General features: G+C 62.1%; 4 protein-coding genes across 5 annotated transcripts in view; 3 read left to right on the top strand and 1 right to left on the bottom strand.

The window, feature by feature from the left end:
- Window positions 1–678: 678 nt before the first annotated feature.
- On the top strand, window positions 679–2,995 carry LOC130581666 (uncharacterized). The gene is made up of 3 exons (XM_057379913.1): window positions 679–868; window positions 1,819–2,177; window positions 2,599–2,995. Exons 1-3 carry the CDS (start codon window positions 679–681, stop codon window positions 2,776–2,778), a joined length of 729 nt encoding a protein of 242 aa, XP_057235896.1. The 3' UTR covers window positions 2,779–2,995.
- Window positions 2,996–5,012: 2,017 nt separating this feature from the next.
- LOC130581684 (dispanin subfamily A member 2b-like) lies at window positions 5,013–6,387 on the top strand. Its single transcript, XM_057379939.1, has 2 exons — window positions 5,013–5,379; window positions 5,989–6,387. Exons 1-2 carry the CDS (start codon window positions 5,191–5,193, stop codon window positions 6,145–6,147), a joined length of 348 nt encoding a protein of 115 aa, XP_057235922.1. The 5' UTR covers window positions 5,013–5,190; the 3' UTR covers window positions 6,148–6,387.
- A 126-nt stretch (window positions 6,388–6,513) lies between these two features.
- Window positions 6,514–8,349, top strand: LOC130581683 (interferon-induced transmembrane protein 5-like). The gene is made up of 2 exons (XM_057379938.1): window positions 6,514–7,178; window positions 7,936–8,349. The coding sequence occupies exons 1-2, from the start codon at window positions 7,020–7,022 to the stop codon at window positions 8,149–8,151; spliced, it is 375 nt and encodes a 124-aa protein (XP_057235921.1). The 5' UTR covers window positions 6,514–7,019; the 3' UTR covers window positions 8,152–8,349.
- A 249-nt stretch (window positions 8,350–8,598) lies between these two features.
- Window positions 8,599–11,017, bottom strand: part of PGGHG (protein-glucosylgalactosylhydroxylysine glucosidase) — an 8,412-nt gene continuing 5,993 nt past the window's right edge. The window contains exons 12-14 of one of the 2 annotated variants that reach the window (XR_008966253.1): window positions 10,077–10,288; window positions 9,356–9,989; window positions 8,599–9,254 (exon numbers count right to left, since the gene is read on the bottom strand). Coding sequence is in view for 1 of the 2 variants with exons in the window: in XM_057379921.1 (XP_057235904.1) it covers window positions 9,925–9,989; window positions 10,077–10,288 (277 nt within the window). In the remaining variant the exon portion in view is untranslated. The other variant, XM_057379921.1, reaches the window with a different exon arrangement.

The raw sequence follows: 11,017 nt of genomic DNA on the forward strand, positions 1-11,017 counted from the left end.
GGAGGCGGGGCCTGCGGAGGCGCCGCGCGTCTCCACGCCAACGGTCCGGCATCCCCGCGGGGCGCCGCGGGCGCGGCCATGCGGRGCGCGGGGGGGATCCGTGTCCCCGGCCCCGTCCCCGGTCCTGCGCGGCGGGACAGTGGGGCGGCGGCGAGGCGGACGCGAACGGGGTCTCCGTGCCGCGGGGACGGAGGGGTCGGCGCGATCCGTGACGCGGGTTTCGGCGGGGCCGCCCCCCGACCCCTCCCCCCCGCGGCGGTGATGGTACATTCCTGCACGACCGCGGCCGGGGGCTGCAGAGCCCAGTTCGGTCCGCAGGGGGGCGCTATCGGCACCCACGGGCGCGGGGACCCCCCGGACCCATCCCCGGGAATCCCACGAGATCGGGGCCGGGATCAGCCCGGGAATGAGTGCGGGGATCACGGGGATCAGGGCCGGGATCACCCCAAGAAGATGAGCGCGGGGATCACGGGGATCAGGGCCGGGATCACCCCAAGAAGATGAGTGCGGGGATCACGGGGATCAGGGCCCGGATCACCCCAAGAAGATGAGTGCGGGGATCACGGGGATCAGGGCCGGGATCATCCCGGGAATGAGTGCGGGGATCACGGGGATCAGGGCCGGGATCACCCCAAGATGAGCGCGGGGATCATCCCGCCCGGTGGGTGAGGGGGTCCCATGGCGGCTGCGCCCCCCCGCCTCCCACTCGCGGGGTGCAGGAGTCCCSTGGGGGCTGCATTGCCCAGATCCTCTCTTTTGGGTGCCGGGATCGCCAGGATCGGCCACTCAGCCCGGGRTCCACGGGCTGAGACCGTCCGCGACTCCATGCACCGATGTGCGGGCCGATTCTCCCCTCCGCAGCCCAGGGGTGAAAAACAATGGGACTTTTCCCCTCTGCTCCCATTCCACGGGCAGTGTCACCTCCTCGCCGCGGCTCCGGCTGGGGGCAAAAACACAAGACAAATAAGTTATTAAAGGAAAAAGGAAAACTAGAGGGCACCGGTGCCCTGGGCTGCGATTCCCAGAAAACAAATCCCAAATTCCAGGGCGGGGCCATCCTCGTTCGGYTTCTTTAATGAGAAACATTCCCGGCGTTGCCAGTAAAATGTTACGTATCCTGCGGATTCCGATGYGTTAACACAGTTCAGGCTCTCTCGCACCGTAAAACTGGAGAGGGGGATTGCCCTGGGGAGCCGGAGCTTYCCACGGATCCCAAACGACATCCCCAGAAAGCGGGATGTTTAGGGTCCGTTCTCCACGCACCCCAAAATTGTTGCTCCCTGGGAGAGGACAAAGAAGAGGACAAGACAGGGGTAGAGAAAGAGACGGGGGGAGAAAGGAGAAAGAAAAAGGGGGTAAAGAAGGGGGCCAAGGGAAAAAGAGGGCAGTGAAGGGKGCAAAGAGAGGGACAGGAAAGAAGTGAGGAAAAAACAATAAGGGGAAGGAAAGAATAGGGTGAGGAAAGAAGTGGGCAAAGAGGGGATAAAGCGGGGAACAAGGGAAGAGAGGGACAGCGCAGCAGGGTAAAAATCAAAGAAAACCCAGTAATAAAAAAAAAAAAAAAAAAAAAACAGGGTAAAGAATGGGGTGAAGGATGAAAGGAGGATGGGGGTAAAAAAAGGGGACAAGGAATGAGACAGGGAAACAAGGGGACAAAGAAAGAAAAGGCTGAAGCAAAACTGGCGAAGAGCAGGTAAAGAATGAGACAAGGAAAAAAAGGGCTCAAAGAACGGGCAAAGAAAGAAGCGTGAAAGGGATAACAAGAGGGATGAAGAAAGGCAACGAGGAAAGCGGGTCCGGGGTTCTCCCGCCGCGCAGGAGGAGCCTCCTCTGCCCTCACCGGAGGGGCGGCCTCTTTCCGCTGCATCCTGAATCTCGAAGAAACGAAACCAGCACCTCTGCRCCCCTCCCTCCGGTGCCTAYACCTCCCGGACCAYCACGCGTTCTGCCTGCGCCGCCGCCGGTGTCCCCGAGCCCGAGGGATGCAGCCGTCGACGCACTCGTACGAGGTGCTGCCGGCGGGGGTGACCATGGAGGAGCTGCCCCGGAGCACCACGGTGACGATGGAGGAGCCGCCGCCGAAACCGCCCCGGGATCACCTGGTGTGGTCCATCTGCACCATCCTGTACGGCAATGTCTGCTGCCTCGGCCTTCTGGCGCTCGTCTTCTCCGTCAAGGTGGGGAGCCCGGGGGGCAGAGGGGGTGGGGGGCGGCCCCGCTGAGCCCCCGATATCAGGGGCACCCACAGAGTCCACTGAGCCCCCGGCCCGGATGCCCCATGGAGCCCACGGAGCCCCAAGCCCCAGGGAGACCCATGGACCCCACAGAGCCTCAGTTCAGGAGGGGTGTCCCACGGACCCCACAAACCCYATGGACCACACAGAGTCCCCTCTCCAAGGACCACTGACCCCACAGAGCCCCGGCTGGAAGCTCTGGAGAAGGCAAGGGTTTGGGGCAGGGGGGGCAGTGGGGACCTCAGGTGTTTTGGGGGAATTCAGCCCGGTCCGACACCCCCAGCACCTTTCCCACCCCCCGCAGCCCTGAGCCCCCCGAGGTGCCCCGTGCAGCCCCACTGACTCTGCCCTTTCCTCCCCACAGTCCAGGGACCGCAAAGTGCTGAGTGACAACAGCGGAGCGCTGAGCTACGGCTCCACGGCCAAGTACTTGAACATCGCGGCCCTGGTGATCAACATCATCATCGTCATCATCGTCATCATCGTCGTCGTGGTCCTGATTGTCGCCAGTGCCAATGCCTCATCGTACCGGTACCGGTACTAAGGCCCCACTTAGTCCGCTCCTTGCCCGCTGATGCATCCACCCACCCTCGACACCCGCACCCTCAGAACTGGGTGCACCCTCCGTGTGCCCCTCCCGACCCCRCTGTAGCCCACTCGCTGCTTTGCTCTGGGTCTGGAGCCCCAGCTGCCACAAAAAAATCCCGAGACGTAGCACCTGTTTCAGAGAAATCATGCCCCAAATAAAGATTTCACTTTGTCCCTGGCCTGGTTTTTGTATTGTGGGGAAGTGGTTTGGGGTTTCTGCACAGCAGCTTTTTCCGATGAAAAACAACACCAGCCCCGAGCGTGTGCCCTTTGGGGGAGGGGAAAACTGTCCCAAATCACAGAGACAATGCTCAAGGGACATGTCAGGCTCCGGGAACCTGGAGATTGCATCYATGTGGGGTCTGAAGCTCTTGTAAGGGTCACCCCAAGGATGTGGGTGGACCCTCACCCATGCCAGGGTGCAGCCCCATCCTCACCGGCCCCGGGGAAGGGCTGGGGGCAAGCAGAGCTGAGGGCAGGCTGGCTTTGGTGGGGTGGGATGTGCCAAGGGCTTGGGCAGGATGTGCTGGAATGGGATTCTGTGGGTCAGCGGGGCTGGAGTGGCTCCCAGGGTGAAGAGAGCCGGGGATGCTGCGGCTCCACCCCAAATCGCCTCGCTGGAGCTGGATTCCACTGCTCTCCCCTGCAGCCGGGTGATCTGGGATCCTKCTGTGCTTCACAGCCCCCTCCCCACTTGCCTGGAGCCTGTTTTTCCCCAGGAACAGCTGCCTTGCTGCCTGCCTGGCTGCAACGGGAAGCAGGGAATGAATTCCACCTTCTGCTTCACTGGCATGTGTGACCTGCGCTTTCGCTAATAAACTCATCCCAGTCCATCCRTTTCCTCGCTTTACGCTCCCGATTCCCTCCCCATCCCACAGGGAGGGGAACTCTGGCCGGAGGAAGCCTCACCAARCAGCAGCTGTCGCTGTCACCGGGCTGGAAGGGCCGGCAGGGCAGCGATCCTCGCACCTCCGGGCTGTCACATGTGCCASCGCCCACCCGGCTCCGGCCGAGCCCGGAGAGACCCGGCAGGGACATGGAAAATCCTGGCTGGAGCCCATCTGGCAGAGCCTCAGCTATGCAGCTGGCCTGGCTTTCCCCTTCGCACTCCTCGCCCTCGGCAGGCCCCGGTCCACAGGGCTGGGGCCCCACAAGGACGGGAACAAAACCCTGTTTTTCCCTCTCCCCACGAACATGGGGCTCCTGCCAAGACACCACGCTCGTAAGATGTCAGAAATCCCACTCGCAAACACAGCGGATATTTGTTGCAGGGTCCCTGGCGCTGAGCTCTGGTGAATCATTTTTTGCTCCGCTTTTTCCTGGAAAACAGGGAGCTCCTCGCTGCAAACAGGATCTGCTGCCTGCCCAAACCCCAGCACATCCAATGGGAACTCAGGACAACAAAGGCCATCGCTCCAAGATCCCCTCTTCCTCCCTCTCSCTGTTTTTTATCAACAGTTTCCAGCACAAATCCAAAGGGCAGCCCCACACGAGCCAACATGGAAAAAATTGACCCTTTCCCAGCCCAAAACAGTCGACGGCAAAGCCTCCCTCCGTCCCTCCTGYGACCACTCCGGGGTGCCATGGACAGCTCCCCCCAGTCCGTCTGCAACTCGGGAGGAGAAAAAACCCCTCCAGCACTGTGTTTGTAGTGACAGAGTCGGGAGTTACTTCGTCCTGGCCAGGATATGCCATGGAAAACATTCTGTCCACACACAGTCCCTGATGTTTCCCGATGTTTCGCAAATCTATACAGACAAAACCCAGAGAAATTCTGGTTCACCKGTCTTAAATGACACAATTCTCAGTATTCGATCTCGTGCCGGTTCTTGATGCCCTCGCCTTCGGTGTTAATTTGCTCCTGATCCTTCTGTTCTCTTACCGGTCTTTTCCCAGACCTCGCGCCTCCGACCACGCCATCAGCGTGATGTTCGCTGATGTTCCTTAATGTTCGCTGATGTTCCTTAATGTTCGCTAATGGTCATTTATCTCCTCAGCATCTTCTGGCTACTCCCAGTCTGTGAGTGTTCGGGTCATCGGGCCTCTCCGGGCGAATAGAATCGTTTGAAGAGAAACTTGAATTGCCCTCCCCCTGCGCAAAGGAGAACAAACCCCTGACTAAAGTTACGCAAAAAAAATTAAAAGTTGCAACTTTCACCAAAACTCCTAACTCCCCTCAAGTCCCCAGGGTCTCTCAGAGCCTCCCAAGTCCCCTTAAGCCCCGCTCGGGTCTCCAGAGCTGCCCTGGCCCCCAGGCTCCGCGGGGTGGGGGTCCCAGAGAGCCGTGCCCCCTCCTCCCTCCGCGGGGCGGGGCCGGGCCCCCGCCCTGGACTCGCTCCGTTCCTGCCCCAGGCGCTCATTCCCGGTCATGGAGACCCGGCAGGCGGAYGTGTCCATCCCGCTGCAGTCCTCCGGGTGGGGGGCGGCCGCCCCCGGCCACCAGTCCGACCCGCAGCCGCGGGACTACGTGCTCTGGTCGGTGTTGAACGTGCTGCTGTGGTGCGCGCTGGGCGGGCTGGGCTGCCTCAGCTTCCCCGCGCTCGTCTTCTCCATCAAGGTGAGGGGGGCGACCGGGACCCCCACCCGACAGGCCGGATCCAGCCCCGATCGGCCCCGGGACCCCCACCCGACATCCCGGATCCAGCCCCGATCAGCCCCGGGACCCCTACCCAGACAGCTCCTCTCAGGACCGTGCGACTGAGCCCGGCACGGGACCCCCGAGAGACCCGACTCCCTCGGGACCCCCAAATCCGACCCGGCACCCCCCCGACCCCCCCCCCCTCGGACCTTTCCCTCACCTCGGGACCCCCCTCCCAGTCCCCACCGCCACCCCCAGCCCTCCCTGACACCACCCCGCTCCCCCCGAGCCCTCTCCCCGCTCTTTACCCCACCCCAAAGCCCTCTCCCATCCCTGGACTCCCAGATCCAGCCTCCCATCCTGGACCCCAAATCTGGTCTCCCATCCCCGACTGCCCGATGCCACCGGACCTTGGGACCCCCAATTCTGTGTGCCCCCTCGAGCCTGTCCCCCTCCCCGAGTGCCGGGACCGCGGGCCAGTGCCCGGTGGCCTCAGACCCTGCCCCGGGTGACACGTCCCTGGGGTCCCCGGGTGGGTTGGTCCCCCAGCCCGTCCCCCGTCACTCTGAGCCCCCCGTTTGCCCCCAGACCCGTGACTGCAAGGTGGCGGGGGACCTGGAGGGTGCCCGGCGTCACAGCCACCACGCCAAGGTGGCCAACATCGTCTGCTCCGTGCTGTTCACCGTCGCCTTAGTGATCTTCATCATCATCGCCGCCATCGTCATCTCCTCCATCAGGGTCACTTGACCACCGCCTGGCCCCACCCGCGGCGTGCTTTCCCCCTTCCTCCTGCCCCCAAAACGGGGCGCGGGGGCCAGGGGGGTGACCCCCGTTCCCTCGCTGCCCACACCGCGGGTGTCCGATCAGGTGGGGGCGTGGGAGGCATCCCCCCCTCTTTGCTCTGCTCACGCTCTTCCCGGCACCTGTGACACACCTGTCGGCCACTACTGCCACCAATAAAGCTGGTTCTGCCCAACCCCCTCGTTGTCACCTCCTTCGCCGCGGGAGGGAGCAGATGGCATCTTTGGGGCGTCCTCTTCCTGCTGCTCTTCTCCCTGCCCCCATCCTGCCGCGGAGCAGGGCGCTTCCATCCTAAATCCCAGGGAAATTCCTTGCCAACAGCTCGGGCACGGCAGAAAAAGGAAATTAAAGACCACCCCACCGTCTGTTTTGGCTGCCCACGCCCTCCATCCTGCAGCTCCCTCTCCTCCCCGCTGCTGGGGACCCCCACGGATGTGGCTCTTCCACCTTTCCATATTCGCTTCCCATTTCGTCCATCCGGCGGCCCAGAGGTGCTGCCGAGGAGGGCTCTGCCCTGCCCAGCGCACCTGGAGGCGGGGGTTTGGGGTACCTGTGCCAGCCAGCGCCGCGGTGCTCCTGGGGTCCGCTCGCCAGTGACCCTCCCGCGGGGTCAGAGTCACGCCGGAGCCAGCCGTGCTCCTCATCCCGCGAGCAAGGCCGGCTATAAAAAGCCCGCGGGCTCGCCATCCCAGCCTTTCTCCCGGCCCGGCCTGCGGGACGACCGCATCCCTCAGGGCTGTAATTTCCCAGGTTTATATTTAGCCCAGCACGGGTATAAAAAGGGGAACCGGYCGCGCTCTCCCGAGGCTGCCGGAGCCATGGACACATCGTACCAGCGGGACGAGCGGTGGCCCCCAAAGCGGGTGCCATCCCCCGCCGMCTCCGCGCCCCGCGACCACCTCGTCTGGGCCATCTTCAACACCCTCTACATGAATTTCTGCTGCCTGGGCTTCGTGGCGCTCGCCTACGCTGTCAAGGTACCGGCACCGGCACCGGCGGGACCGGAGCGCTCGGGGGCTCCGGGAATGTCTACCCCCGCGGGGCGCAGAGCACTCGGGATAACTCCTGGGGGAACTGGGGCGGGCAGMCAGACTCCAGCACCCTCCGGAGGTAGGGGACACCTGCCGCTGGTGGATCCTCCCTGCTTTTCCTGCCGCTCACTCCGGAGGTTGTGGGACAGCCCTGGATAAGCACAGCCCCCCGCCCGCCACCCGAGGAGGAGCTGCTGCATCCTAGAAAGTGCCAGGGGGCCGTGATGCCCTCAGCCCCCTGTCAGGAGCAGCTCCAGCTGTGGAAAGATGGGGATAAGCAGGGGCTGGAGCCGGAGARGCTCCGAAGGAAGCAGGAGGGAAAATCCCATCTCCAGCTGGATGGAAAGACGGAGGCGAGCAGGGGCTGGAGTCGGAGAGGCTCTGGATGAAGCAGGAGGGAAAATACAAGTGGGAAAGGATACGGGGCTGAGGGGGAGCAGCCTGGGATGGATGGATGGATGGATGGATGGATGGATGGATGGATGGATGGATGGATGGATGGATGGATGGATGGATGGATGGATGGATGTGGATGGATGTGGATGGATGAGTTGTGGGTTGAAAGGGGGACAAAGCCCTGGAGTAGGATGTGATTGCACCGAGGGGACTGAAGGAAGGGGCTGAGGGAAGGGGATGAGGGAAATGCTGAGGGAAGGGGCTGCAGGAGGGGTCTGAGGGAAGGCTCTCTCCTCGGCCGTTGCAGGCGCGGGACCGGAAGGTGTCCGGGGACGTGGAAGCSGCTCGGCACTTCAGCTCCAAGGCGCGGTGTTACAACGCGCTGGCCACGGCGGGCAGCGTGCTGCTGCCGCTGCTGCTCGGCGCCCTCATCGTCACCGGCGTCCTCCACCTCTCCAAGCTGGCCCAGGAGTCCGTGGGCTTCTTYACCTACCAGTTCAGCGGCACCGACGAGGATCAGTGACCCGGGGGGGTGAAGGGCTGCTGGAGCCTCCTCTGCGTCGCTGGTGGCTCCCCCAAAAAAGCCACCGCCCCTCTCTGCCGCCTCGCTCCCCCCGCGCTTTGAGGGCAGAGTTATTTTGTTTGTCCTGTGGTTTTTTTTACCTCCCGTTATCCCGTGTGAAGTCCCAGCTTCCGTGGTCTGTATTTAAATCATTAAACGCTTCACACAGCGCCGGTTTCTGCGTGCGGAAAGGGGGCAGGGCGGTGCCAAACATAAATTTCTGGCTCCGATCGGGCTCCTGGCAGCCGGGAGACACCGTCATTCCCGAGGCATTTAGGGACCCACCGGGATCCCCGAGACCGAGGAGGGGAGGAAGCAGGGACACTCCACGGCCTCGTGGGGACAGGGCGAAGCAARTGGGGTGTCACCTCCCCACCTCACCCCACCWMGGRGAGCTGAGACCKGCAAATTCATCACAGCAACACAGACAACCCCAGCCAGGACACGGGGGGAGTTCGGGATGCACTCCCACTGCTCCCTGCTCTCCCTGCCGGGCTGAGAYGGCTCAGTTTGGGACTAAAGGATCCCTTTGTTGACGATGAACTTCCTTTACTGCCAACTAACCCCAGCTCAGAGCGAGACTTCACTCAGCCCCATCCAAATCCCAAGCCGGGCGCAGCGCCCGTGTCTGGGGACAGCAGGGTCCCTCTGTCCTGCCAAGAGCCACCGCTAATGAGGGGCTGGTGGCTCTGACGGGGCGAGCAGAACCCGAGTAATGACACGGCAGCAGCGGGACAGTCTCCGCTCCAGCCCTAAGCATTCCCAGATGCCGCGGGGCTTTTTATAAACCGGGCCGAGATTCCTGGGGTTAGCTTGGCCGGGAKAGACCCCTCGGGGCAGGGAACGCCTTCGGCTTTCACCGATTCCACCCCGGGAGCAGGGAGGGTGTGGGAGGGAGGATGCTGCGCAGGCACAATAATTTTTTTGGGTTTTCTGAGACACTAAAGACTGCCGTAGCAGATCTTTGCTTGCCCCGAGGCTGCTCAGGCACTGAAAAATGCCGCCCTCGTCGCCATCCGACAGGACAATACCACAGATCACCGATGTCCAGGCTTCCTGCAGCCCTGCAGATGCCAAGTTGGAAAAGATTTAACTCCAAAACTGCTCGGAGAGAGGGGGAATAATGTAGATAAGGGTTTAAAAACGCGTCAGGAGTGTTACACACCGAATAACAGGAAAGGAGCCGTGTGCTGCCTGCACAGGGCTAAAAGGCTTTTGGCTGCGTWTTTTGGAGTGATATTTAGAGCCAAAAAACTGCTCATCTGGTGAAACAGCACTCCACGGTCCCTTGAGCCCACAGAGCAGCACAGGGGGAAGGTGAGGAGCAGGGCAGGACACGCTGAAGGAGCTGGAGTCAGGATCCTGGAGGCGGGAAGGGGCTTCCTTCCAAACACAAACACGCCGAGAGCATAACAACCCTGCCCAACCTGGGGAAACGTGTTTGAAATGGTCATTACGCATTTTAAATGGTCATTTTCAGGCTTGGATTCCTCTCCCGTGCCGAGTCAGAGATGTGTGGAGTCGAGTGGGGGGGCTCAGATGTGGTGACCCCCAGCCATGGGGACAGCCCCAGGGCCACARGGATGGGTGGCACACAAGGACAGGTGGCACACACAGTCCTCAGGGGGCAAAGGCCGCCTGGCACAGCTCGGGAGCCTCCATTCCCTTCCCCCTCCCCCACCAAAATCCCAGATCTGCTGCTGCTGTGCTGGGCAATGCCCGGACCAGCCGAGGTTAAGGGGTCCTGCTGGGTGACCTCTGGAACCGGCCAGGAGCTGTGGGGAAGGAGATCCTCTGTCCTGCAACACAAAACCCCTTTTTGTGAGAGATGGGAACAGTTTCCTCCTGAATTATTTYGGGGATTAATCCGGGCAGCGCTGCCATACCTTCCCGCAGGGGAAAGCGCTGCCCTGACTCCAGCACCGCTTCCAGGGGYGATGCTGGCAGGTCCTGGGAGGTCTCAGTCACTTCCACCCTGATCTCCTCCCCGGTGATGGTGAACGCCAGTTTGTTGCCCAAGTAGGAGACTCCGGAGATTTCCAGCTTGGTGACATCGTCGGGAAAGGTGGGATCGAAGAGGAGGCCGGACCTCGTGATCCTGGAAAGGCAGGATCATGGCAGGGTGGGAACAGGGAGCCACAGAGGTCTGAGCGGGGGGCAGCCACCTTTTCAGGCATCACCACTTCCTGCATCCCAGAGGAGTCCAAAGGCTCCTCCAGGGATCTCTGGGYAAATCCCGAGCACGGTGATGGAGCTACATGATCCCACAGCCCTCCGCAAGACATTCCTGTCCCATTCCAGCTCCACAGCTGGGGCCCGGGCTTTCTGTAAGATTTTATATTAAAAAAACAACACAGCTCAATTCCCTGCTCCACTCCAGAGCTGGCAAAACTTCGGGAATGCCATGCTTCCCTTGGACACCCACCTCAGCTCCCCCTCCCGTGGGATGGAGGGCTGGGAGCTCAGCACAGCTGTTCCTGCTCCTCTCCCCAAAACAATGGAGTAAGATCCCAGCCCTCCCTCCATGCCTGATCCCAAGCCAAGCTGCCTGCGCGGGCGTCAGCTTTGGGCGAGGAAAAACAACGGCCCCTCTTGTCCCTGACCCCAATCCTGGTGCACCAGAGCTCCCCACTGCCAGCTCCAGAGTGCTGGGAGGGCTCCAGGGATTGCAGAGGGCTCCAGGGAAGCTTGAGAGCCCAGGGAGCCCCGGCTCTGTGCCCAGGATCCGTGTCCCACAGCAGGAAAGGYGGGAGCACGGCTGCACAATGCCATGGTCACCTCAGGAATTTGGCCCCAAAGCCACGAGCGGCCTGAGCCGGGCACTCAG

The sequence above is a fragment of the Malurus melanocephalus genome, unplaced genomic scaffold (assembly GCF_030028575.1).
Source record: "Malurus melanocephalus ecotype Western Australia unplaced genomic scaffold, MMel_1.1 scaffold_426, whole genome shotgun sequence".
Lineage (NCBI taxonomy): Eukaryota > Metazoa > Chordata > Aves > Passeriformes > Maluridae > Malurus > Malurus melanocephalus.